General features: G+C 39.2%; 1 protein-coding gene across 2 annotated transcripts; it reads right to left on the minus strand.

Annotated features, from left to right (window-relative positions):
- Positions 1–5504: 5504 nt before the first annotated feature.
- RB195_008742 (uncharacterized protein) lies at positions 5505–8686 on the minus strand (the record flags this gene model as incomplete). Of its 2 annotated transcripts, XM_064195385.1 has the most annotated exons (7): positions 5505–5568; positions 5641–5750; positions 6086–6241; positions 6874–6936; positions 8043–8219; positions 8333–8511; positions 8602–8686. In XM_064195385.1, 7 exons carry the CDS (start codon positions 8684–8686, stop codon positions 5505–5507), a joined length of 834 nt encoding a protein of 277 aa, XP_064046530.1. The 2 variants fall into 2 exon arrangements, with proteins under 2 accessions (XP_064046530.1, XP_064046529.1); XM_064195384.1 differs by lacking the exon at positions 6874–6936.
- Positions 8687–11628: the final 2942 nt, after the last annotated feature.

Genomic DNA, 11628 nt, shown 5'->3' on the forward strand with positions numbered 1-11628 from the left:
AAATCAGTGATAAAAGCACTGTAATCCCAATAAAATATGACCACTATACGTAGAAAATATATATTTTACTATCACCACTCATAAATGACCACACTGGGGAATTTCAGACCAGATTCTATGAGACAAACACAGATACACTGTGAGATTCTAGAGAAACAATCAAATCTCGGGTGTCTTCCTCTGTTTCTGCATTTACGTACGTGGCCGCGTGGCCACGGTAACACATTTTTCCTCTTCTAGCAGCGAATTACCGCCATTTTCATAAGATTGTTGTACAGCTCATCGTATTTCCACGGGATTGCTTATTTTCATGGTTTTATAGAATACAGAATAACAGTCGTAATTAAGTGGTCGATCAGTAAGTAATCAATAATAGTCGGGTAGAACATAATGAATCATATGATATACGTGTATAAATATGCAATGCGGTGCAATATCTCTCACAATGACAAACAAACGACAATTAAAAGGCAACGATTACCTGGCCAGACCGCCGCCTGGTTATGTATAGTAAAGTGAAATATCATTTAAACACCTACGTGGGCGCCTCTATATCAATTTGGCTGATTGCCAAATGAGGGCAGCATACCACAAAATGACGATATTGGAATCTTTCCACGCGATAGATAATGCTAGAGGTTTGGATCACAGGTATGAATGCGATCACGCCGACTTCCCTCTAATCGATCCGAAAAACAGCGTGGCATTCGGCCGCACTGAGCAAATATTCCTACGAGGCACCTTGAAACAACCTTTGCATACGCTTCGGCTTCCTCGGCTAATTATTTGTTGGTTTTACTTGAAGAGGTTGCTCGGAATTTCACCAATTTTCGTCCCCTCGTTCGCAGAGGTGGCGCGCGTGCATGCATGGCACGTCATAAGGTGCCTCGTAGCGAAATTCGTGCGGAAGTTTCCCACGCTGCTTTTCATGACATTTGGGAAGAATTGAGAGCGATCAAGCTCGTACTCGTGATCTGCACCTCTAGCCCTATCGTTTCGTGCACAGATCCCAGCAACGCTATTTCGTGGTGTGCAGCGTTTAATAATTTTCATCGATCAAATAGAATTTTCTGAAGAATATTCTGGAAACTTGGCTTCTTTTTTCTTTGTCTGTTCTACGGTCAGTTTTTTGATAGTAACAGTGGAAATGGTATCGTTGAAAAATTGAAAATGAAATTGAAAAAGTGAAAATTGAAAACATCGAAAGTACAGATCACTAATTCTTCGTGCATAGTGCAAAAATCGCGACGGAAACGTGCAGAAAACTTTTCTCTGAAATCACCGGCAGGTAGATAGTCTCAAACTTTAAATGATTGCAACTTTTGCAAGTTCTAAATCAATCAGAACGTGTAAAGGAATTCTTCTAGAATTATTTGATGTCCGAATACAGTAAGGAATGATATTGTACTATGTCGTCGGTGCCCTATTGTGTGTATGTGTGTGTATGGGGCGATGATCACCACCTATAGAGAACGCGTTACGTTGCAGATACAAGGTCGAACGGCAAAACGGTCGGATGTACGACTTCAGGTTTTTTCCTCAATGCCGCTCGTCCAAACATCGCTCGCCACAGCTAGCAGACAGCTGGCGACAGTTCGGCTGGCAGCAGTTCGGCTGGCAGCAATTCTACCCATACATCCGAGAGTGATTTATTGGGTGGATGATCCCTAGGATGTTAAAAAAAGGAAAAGAAAATGAAAAGAAAAAGAGAGAGGAAAGGAGAGAGAAAGAGCGACGATCAAAAGGAACAAGCGAGCGAGCGAGCGCTGATCGGCGCTCTGTCGCTCGCTTGCCTCGCACCTCATCCATCATAGGACCTTCATAGTTATTCTATCAGCTATCAACACGGATAAAAGTTTCATCCGCTGCAAAAAGCGCAACCAACAATCAGGCCATCCGACAAATTCCTGGCGTGCTTGATTCCTTATCGTTGTTTTCGATGAAATGCGGAACTATTCGATAGTATCTTTCCTCTGAGAATTCAATTACTTATCCAGGAAAAGTGTGAACATTTGTGAATTGAAACAAATTTTTGAAAACGAAACGAAATTTAAAACAACAAGAAACTGTGAACAGTGAAAAGTTTCACCCTCAAAAACTCACCCTTCTCGAGCAGAGAATACGAAACATTTCATAGCCACTTAAACCCGACTTTCAGAAAAAAAAAACCCGAATGAACCGGTGCTAGAAGAAAAGTTAGCGAGAGAAATGGAGATTTTCTAAATGAATTTCATTTGAAAAAAATGTGGAAAACTTCAGAAATCTAATTCAATTATCTTCAGCTAATTCAAATCTAATGATAGATAAGATCGAGAAAAAAGAAGGAAAATGGCGAGTTGTGGATTTATTGACGAAAAGAAGACATCGAAAGAGAAAAAGCTAATTGATGTGCAAGGACATACCAAATTTTTCTCGCCGAAGTTCCGATTTAATCTTGATTCATGGTGCTTAATCGAAAAAAAAAAACAATAAAGAGGAAGATTGACGAGGAAAAAAAATTACACAGACGTTTGTTCGATGATCTTTCAGGATAGACCTGGAACATTTTCGACGAATAATAGGATATCTCAAAGTGAAACCATAAAACGAACATTTTTCATGAAAATTGTGCATGTACGGGCACAGAATCCCCAAAAATCCGAGGAAATCCACGAGAGAAAAAGCCAAAAAATATCCAAAAATAAAGGAGCCCTGTGTTCAAAGAGTTGGGAACATCGTCTTTTTTTCTTGATCTACTGCTAACGAAATGAATATTCGCTCATGGTTTTCTTTTGGTTTCAAGGAAATTTTTCCCTACTGTAGTTCTCCTTGAACTCCTTAGTGTTCTTAGATGGAACCGATTTTTTTCGTCGAAGAACTATATGGGACTAGTACTCGTATTTACGACGAACATTTTACGATGCTCAACGTGTCCCAATGAGTTGATCTGTGTCCTGATCTGTCGATCGATCGTATGACCAATAAGTGATCGTTGTACTTTTTCTAAATACGACATGTCTACTGACCTTTTCATTTTGTTTACAATATTCCTTATGAATCATCTTTGATTCATTCTCCAGAATTTTCCTCGAAGGTTCTGGATTGATTGCTAGTCATTAGTGAACTCGTTTATTAACGTTGTTTTTTGCTCTTCTTCAAATTTTCGTCTCATTTTTCGTTTTAAATGATTTTTCGTACTGTAAGTTCTTGTCCTAAGCTATCCTTGCATTTGTTTTCCAAAAATAAAAAATCTCGAAAAAAAAGTAGTCTGCATTTACTTCAAAAATGGTCAGTTTTGTAATAATTAGTACTGTAGTAGTTAGTTTAGCTTTCTAATAGTTAGTTTAGTTACAGTAAAGAATTGCTGATGGCTCTTCTTTCCCAATTCTTTATAAATAGATTTTGAATATTATAATTGCAAAATCAAATTGTGTTCTGTAAATTACATCCGATATTATTTCAGTATTTACGTACGTATTTATTCAATATTTTTAGTATTTTGAGAGAAAGAGTATTTAAATCTAAAAGAGGATAACAGTTTTCAATTATTAGTGAACAATCCGTATTGAATTTCATAGAACTGGACCAAATTCTGGAAGCAATCCTTTGTAGAATTTGCAACTATGCAACTGTCGTTGAATTTGAAAGATTTGCAAAGATAAAGTTTTTGTAAATTTGGTGACCGTCCGTTTCGTAGCGAAGTACATCATTCGTTTTACGATCTTACGACCTTTTTTCGGCCCCATCTTACTAGTTTACTACCAATTTACAACCACCGACGACCATGTTATCGGAAGAGTAAGTGCACTTTTGTATAAATGGTAGCAATGATTCATAGTTGGTAGCGGTAACGAGTAATCATTAGTTTTCGGTCTTAAAAGCATCACTCCACGAATCCGAGGTGGTACGTATTTCAGGTGAAATATTCGTATGCGGGATGGGAGACTACGGAGAGGGGGATGATTCCGTCCATTTCTTCCTAATTCCTGTAAAAAACGGCCCGGAAGATACGGCGCGTGCACACGGCTGGCGCGCTCCAATCGAACTTCTTGTAGAAAATAGTATGCCAGAACACCTGCAGCCGCATCTTCCGGGCCGTTTTTTACGGGAATTAGGAAAGAATGGACGGAATCATCCCCTCTCCATAATCTACCTGAAATCCGTACCATCCCAGATTCGTGGTATGCTGCCATTAATTTCATAAGGTCATCTACTTTAGACTTTTTTCTACCCAAACCTCTGAAACTTTTAAATACATCGACTCCACGACATATTTGAGGACTTGATGAACTGGATGAACTGTGGGTTTGTATAATATCGAACTTCTTTTTTGAAACCACGAATTTCTCAAGTAAATCATTACTTGAGCAATTGAAAAAAAAATCGATTTTCAATGAATCTCTGCATAGTCTCCGATGATCTCCGATTCAAAGTTAGTATTCAGTGTAGTCGGCTAAGTTGGCGGCTGAAAAAGTAGGCATGGGGTTTATCGGCTCAGTTGTGGAGAGGTTTGGTCGTTTAAATTGTAAATTGAATCGCCTATTTCAGAATTCTCTGAATTTTCTGAAGAGGGCAATTTTGTCGAAACGTTAGCCAATAAAATTATTTAACAACCTCATGTACAGCTCATTAAAAATCAATACGATTGCCTAAACATTCGAAATACACTCTCTATTCATGTAGCAAGAATGATGTTTGCATGCTGTTTGCAGTATTTTGCAATTTATGTGTAAAGAAAAGGGCAAGAAGAACGTAACGTAACTTGGAACGGGGAACCGAATATGAGTTCAATTTGTATCCGAGGTGTTTCTGGAATCTGAAGAGATCTGGAAGGTTCGATTGATCCTTGCAAAGGTGAGCATTTTTATTTTGTTCTTGTTTGCTCTTTACATCATTTTAACTTGAATTTTTATGCATTTTCAAATATTTTTATTTTTATTTCATTTTTCTCATTATTAGTATTTGCAAAGTCCACTACAACTACATACATGCTTGTAAGGTGTATCTGATCGTTTAAAAAGACTCGACCTAAACGAAAATTAAAAGAAATTTTGTTGAAATCTGGATAAAATGACGTAGCTCAGTGACTACGGTATTTTTTATTTTATTTTCTCTTCATTTCCTCATTGGAGTTCTCAACTAAATACTGTTTGTAATTCACCAAAAAATCCGTTCGATCTAATCGTTGAACAAATATTTTCTGGATAAAAATTTATTCATTATTGTTCCAAACAAAAACATCTCATCATCAATCATCGACGATTCATCGTCGAACCCGCATAAAAATGACTGGCGTCTCTAATACATATATAAATAAAGAAAAAATAAATAAATGCAGAAAAAAATGATACAAATTAAGCAACTCCTAAATGGAGGCAATGGTGTATCATGGTGTATTATGGTGTATGTATGTATGATGTGCAATTTTGCGTATTTATAACACAGCAGCGTCGAGTCAACTCGGAACTGAATTTGTTGGCCGAAGTCATCGTGAGAATCCTTCAGTTCTCACGATCCGATGCGTATCACCCGTGTTGTCGACGAGCACCGGCCGAGGCGACGAAGGTGGTGGTGGCGGCGGCGGCGACACTGAACACGTCAGAGCGATCAGCCTAAGCTCATGCAACGATATCGGTCACATTATTCGTAGTACTACTGTACTGTTCTTGTTCGTTTGGCATGTAGCAGAGTCCTTGGAAGCATGCCGGTGCCGACGCGGGGCAATCCGAACAGCGTCCCTTGTTCCCGCTCGCCCACGTGAATGCGGGTACCTATAAAGTATGGTGTAAGGTGTGAGTTACATGGGTTAGGATACTGTAGAGCAAGTACTGTATTCGAGTGCATATTCCCTTGTAGTTAGTATCACATCCGATCATTATTAAGGATTCATCCTATATTAGCTGCATAGAGATTAGTATATTCACAGCAAACCAATATGTGAGGCATAAAGCTGGACATGCACTAGGGTCACTACGGCGGGATTAGCTTCCGGCTTGGGTCCCATGCGAATTACGTCGTCGCAACGTCCGGCGTCGACGTGATCCGCATAGCACCACCACCTGCTCATCGAAGGCGCACGGCACCACATACTGGGGGGAGCACCAACCGCATAAAGCTGTCCTGATCCTGTGACGAATACCGTGTTTCCTTGTGGATTATAGTGACAGACGAAAACATTTCGATGTCCACGTCCGAACAATCCTTGTACGTCACGACATCGTGCAAAACCACATCCGACCAGATTCGTTTTCGCCCAAACCACCTGGAGAAAAAAATACAGTGTTGGAGGATTTATGGAACGATTTTTTTTTCCTTTTCCTGAGAAAATATGGAATATGGCTTTATCTTTACGGTATATGGCGCAAAATTCTTCGCGATCGCGTTCCCTAATCGATCCCGATCGTATTTCTATCACTAAATCACACTGTTCGAGCGTACTTTGCACGAGATTTGCAACTTCCTACGCCGGGCGCAACCTATCATTCTGCTCGATTTTTCATCTATCAAGGTTATCCTGGTGTTTCTCGGAATAAACAGCTGGATTAGGACACATTTCAGGTGAGCTGATTGAATCTCAGTGAACCTGAGCTGAACAACAGAAATAAGACAGTAAACGGGAATTTATCGGATGGGGGCCGCCGGTTTTGTTGCGAGAAGACAACGAGAAACGAAAAAAAAAACGAGCCGATCGCGCCGGAAGTTGGCAATCAATCAAACAAGGCCAGGATAGGATAGGATTAAGAAAAGAAAACAGAATCGCGTCCGAAAAACAGTTTGCACCGATGATGATGATGATGATACGCTTTGTTGCAGAATTTTATTAGCATAGCACAGGATCAGAATCGTGGATAGCGCGGATATGAAAAAGATTGTGGATAAATGGTACTCATTCACCTGCACGTAATGTCCACAACAATGTTTATAAGCGTGATTGCATCCGCATCGTGGATTATGAACCTGGAAAGGAAATTTTCAGGAAAATTCATTCATTGATGGAAAATTCAACCACGCTGGAACTGGTTCCCGAAACATTCGTGACGTATGTATTTCTTTGAAAACGCATAGACATGAAAAACTGAGGGGCTGAATTGGAACCAGCGAATTTTCTGGAAGAACACCTACTGCTTCTGTGATGAAAGCGATGTTAGAAAAGTCTCTTGAAACGTCTGGCAGAAATTCATCTATTTATTATTTATTTTATTTATGTTATTTTTTTCATTTACTAGATCTTACAAAAACACTCGAATGGAATCGTTGAATTTTCCAGTACGAGATTTTTTCATATTCTGTTTCTTTCAATTCCTACATGCGATTTTTTCAACATTTTTTTTCAATTTTTCAAAAATTTTATTCATGTTTATTTTGAGGCTTTAGTCTTTTAATTCTAATTTTTTTAGCTCTATCTTTCGTTATTTCCGAGAGAATATTTCGTGGAATATTTTCGATAAACATCGTTTTTTCTGCGCATAAAAAATAAAGTAGGAGATCTCTTTAAAGGACAACAAAATCAAAAAAAAAAAAAACCTATTTGGCCGATATTATTGCAAAATTTTGCTTTTTCTGGCGTTTAAGTGAGGAAATAATCGAAATTCCTTAGTGATTCTTCTCGAAAACACCAATGCTTCCTTAGTCAGGGAAAAATCAGCCGGATTCACAACCTATAGGTAGTAAAACGGATTTTTTTAGATTTTTTTTTCTAAAAAAAAATCTCCTTTTTTCATTTTTTTTTTAAATTTTTCTAAATTATTTCTAAAATCTTTTGAAGTTTTCTAAAAAGGATTTTTCTAAAAATTTCCTAAACATTTTAAGTCTACTGTGAAACATCAAGACTCTATGGTACATTATTTAGAGAATACTATTACTTCAACTTTTAACGCTGAATTTAATTTCAAAACGCTGTTACTTTGAAATTCTTCGGATTCCTCAGTCCGAGTCGAGTGTCCGAGTCGAGTGGGATAATTCGATTTTTTTCCTCTCGTCAATTAAAAAGTTTTTAATTTGTTCGACTGCATAACTACATGAGATGATTATCGTGGGCGTGAATAACGGCCTGTACGGCTCACCTCATTGAACCATATTGAGATCGCATCCGAATAGTTACTGTACGGTGCGGCCCAAATATTTTCCCCAACATTCACACGTCCACGGGAATGTCGAAAATCGCAAGTGTTCGCATGTTGTTGGGCGCTTGCCGCTAACTCGTCCGACCAGTACAACATATTCATATCGGATGCAGGGACCTAAATCAGACCTCTGAGTCCTTAGGAAGGAAGTAAAATTCTGGAAAAAAAAACCATAAAACCAAAAAAAATCCAGAAAAATCCACAAATACCCCCTAAGAAACGGCGCCTACCATTCGTCGATAGCGATTATGCTCATAGGTGATCCATTTTCTCATGAAATCATTCGGTGGATCAGGTGTGACCAACAGATTATTACTGTAATATGGGAATTGTCGAAGAAAATACGCTCGTTTTTCTCGTTGAATCCCATTATTTTCTTCCGGTGTCGTTTCAGCAGAGGAGGTAGGTCCTACAACAGAGAATACGGTGGCTTTTCGTCCCTGGCATGTGAATAAATGAAGTGAACGAAAATCCAATGATAAATACTAACAACACCTACCCGAATGAGAAACCTGAGCGCTGTTCAGGAACGGAACGTTGTATGCAATGATCCCCGGTACGAAGAGAAGCAATAAGTGGAACATCTCTAGAAATAAATGGGAAACTGCAAACTGTCATAAAATTCACAAAACAGTCACAAAATGAACGAGTACAGCGCTGAGCAACAAGGAGAAAAAAGTATCTGGAAAAACTTTGTCATTTTTTATTGGGATGTATTCTGAAGCAGAGAAAAAGAGTATACATGAATTTCGAGAAGAGCTGTCATGAGAAAAATTGAATTCTAGGAAGAAAAAGCTGAAAATAAGTGTACGATTTGAAAAAAAGATAGATAAAAAGGATACCCTCATGACTAGGGAAATGGTTTCTATTAAAGATTTCGTGGACAAGAACGGGTTTTCCTGCAAATGTCTCTACAAGAATTCGTACTAGAATTCTAAGTTCCCTACAGAAAAACGGAATTCTCTTATTACATCACCTATAATACATTAAATAGTCCCAAAACCTAAAAATTTCAAGATTTCATTATTTTTAGGCGCATTCTTATACGCGGAATGAGTCCTTGCGTAAGTGTTAGCTCATGAAAGTTCTTTATTTTGGTGGTGGAAAGAGATTTGTCCATGGATCTCCTCCAAGCACCAAAATTTGAAGGATTTGAAGGATTCATTGTGAACTAGACAAAGCTGAACTTTTTCTCAAAATTGGTCCGAATAAAACAGAAAATATTCGAGGCTTTGAGAGAACGAGGTTCGAATTTGATTTTGCGAAGGTTAGGTGAAAGAGGTAATGAAGTAAAAAAAAAGAAAGAAAAAACCTATCATGATGCTCATCGCGAAATCAAAAATCCATCTTTCAGAGTTAGTGAGAATCCGCGAGGTTAGTGAACCCGAAAAAAGCTACTATACTTTTCAACTACATACCTAGGAAAAACCAAACCAAGATTTCCACCCGGGAAGGAAGATTCAGAATCGAAAAGAGATTCGAAGGTGAAAAGCGGACTTAAATGCCTTCCGAAAAAAAGTGATCTATAGTTGAGAAATGGAAAAATTAGAGAAATAAATCAGCTCTCAAGAAAGGTTCATAGAAAATCCGATGAAAAAGCTTGTGCCCAGAGAGATTTGAGAGAAATAACTTTACAAAAAGATCAAATTCAGGCACAAGGTAAGATCTAGACGTTACGATACATATGTGTGCGTGTACGTGTATTTGAAACTTATGGCTCCGCCCGTTGTGTGCGCTCCGTCACCTTGCGCTCGCCGCTACCCGCCGCTCGACGGGTCAAACGATGACGGAGAAGGCGCCGGAAGTGACCAGACGGTAACGCAGACTGCGCACGGACAACGTAAAAATTTACGAGCTGCACTGTGATACGACGACGTCGACGTCGATTCGATGACACAAACAACAGGTGGTTTCCGTCAAAAATCCACCTGCTCATCTCATTTCAACATCCTGCGTTGCAACAGGAGGGCGCAGCTCATATAACCGAACTCAACGAGAAATATCGTTTATAGGGGAAGAAATCGCGAAAAGATACATCCGCTCACACTATGCGCAACCGTTAGTGTGAAGTATCGTATCGAATCCGAAGCCGGCCTCGGTTGTTCGGCGGTTCGCCGCCGCCACCACCGCCACCATATATACGACGGCGACGGCGACGACGACGATGACGAAGACGATGACGACGGCGACGACGACGCTATAGCAGAGATAATACGTTCGTTTCGGCTGAAGATTGTCGCCTTTTATAGCCGTCAAGCAGATGATCGTGCTCGTCTACGCTCCGCCCACGCATCTGTGCAAATCAGCGTTCTTTTTTTCTACCGGATTTTAATGTCAAAAGGACAATGTCATACGTTGGCCTTCATATAGGTCGCCGAGCGATTGAACGGGTGGGCGCCGAACTCATAGAAGTAACAGCAAACTTTACAGTTAAGGTCATTTCCGCGGGAAAAAAAGGCGGGGGTCAGAGCGCCGAGACGTTACGGCTACACCGTCACGTCACCCACGCCATCCCACGCAAATCTTCATTGAAAATGCAGATGTGTTCATGGGACGTGTGGATAATTGAGGAGGAGGAGGTCACATAAGAATTCAAATTCTGTCCCGATCCGGAAGTTTCTTTCTATTTGGAAGGTTTGGACATTTGGAAGGTTTAAATGGCGTCTTTTATGGTTTTATGGTTAGATTTGAGGGGTAGGGTAAAGGAGATGAAGAGAAGAGGTGGAATTCTTTACAAAAGGAGCTTGTATACTATATTTACTGTATATGTATACATATATGTTTACTGTATACTGTATTTTCTTAACTTGTAAGTGGAAGAATAAGCAGCACAACAAAAGTCATTTTCCTTTTTTTCGAATAAAAGTAAAGGATAAACTCCATGGCGTTGACCAATCCCAATGGGAAGTGTTTACGCGTTCTGATGTAGATTTGAACCATTTGAGGTTTGTATAGTCTATTATTATTATTATTATTATTATTATTTATTTTTATATTTATATTTTATTTATTTATTTTTATCCATCCCAGACAAGTTGGTACCATCTTATCGCCTCGCAGATATAAAAAGCTTGGTTGGCACTAGACCGGATTCGAACCATCGATCAATCGTGTAGTCACAGCAGAACCTCTTACCGACTGTGCTACACCAGCTCCTTTTTCTGGATAGTCTCACATTTCTATTCTTAGTCGAAAAAATTTACTGTGTGCTGTTTTTCCTCTCTTTTTCACATGTCTATAAAATGAAATTCCCAATTTGCAGGTCAGCAACTTCTTCCTTGCTGAATTTGTACTTGTTGAAGTACTTAGGAGAGAAGGCGGAGCGTAGCCTCGTCGGACGATCCCTTCCATCAATCAAACATTTTGCCCCATTAGCTGCACCCAAATTTTGCAAAAAATTCGCCCCTTTCGATTAAAATTCAATTTAATTTCAATTAAAACAATTTGTAGTGTTCTATAAGAGTACCTGAATTTGGATTTCAACGTGAACTGAATACTGTTGAACAGCATAATTTCAGAAAATGCC

The sequence above is a fragment of the Necator americanus genome, chromosome III, assembly GCF_031761385.1.
Source record: "Necator americanus strain Aroian chromosome III, whole genome shotgun sequence".
In the NCBI taxonomy this organism is placed as follows: Eukaryota; Metazoa; Nematoda; class Chromadorea; order Rhabditida; family Ancylostomatidae; genus Necator; species Necator americanus.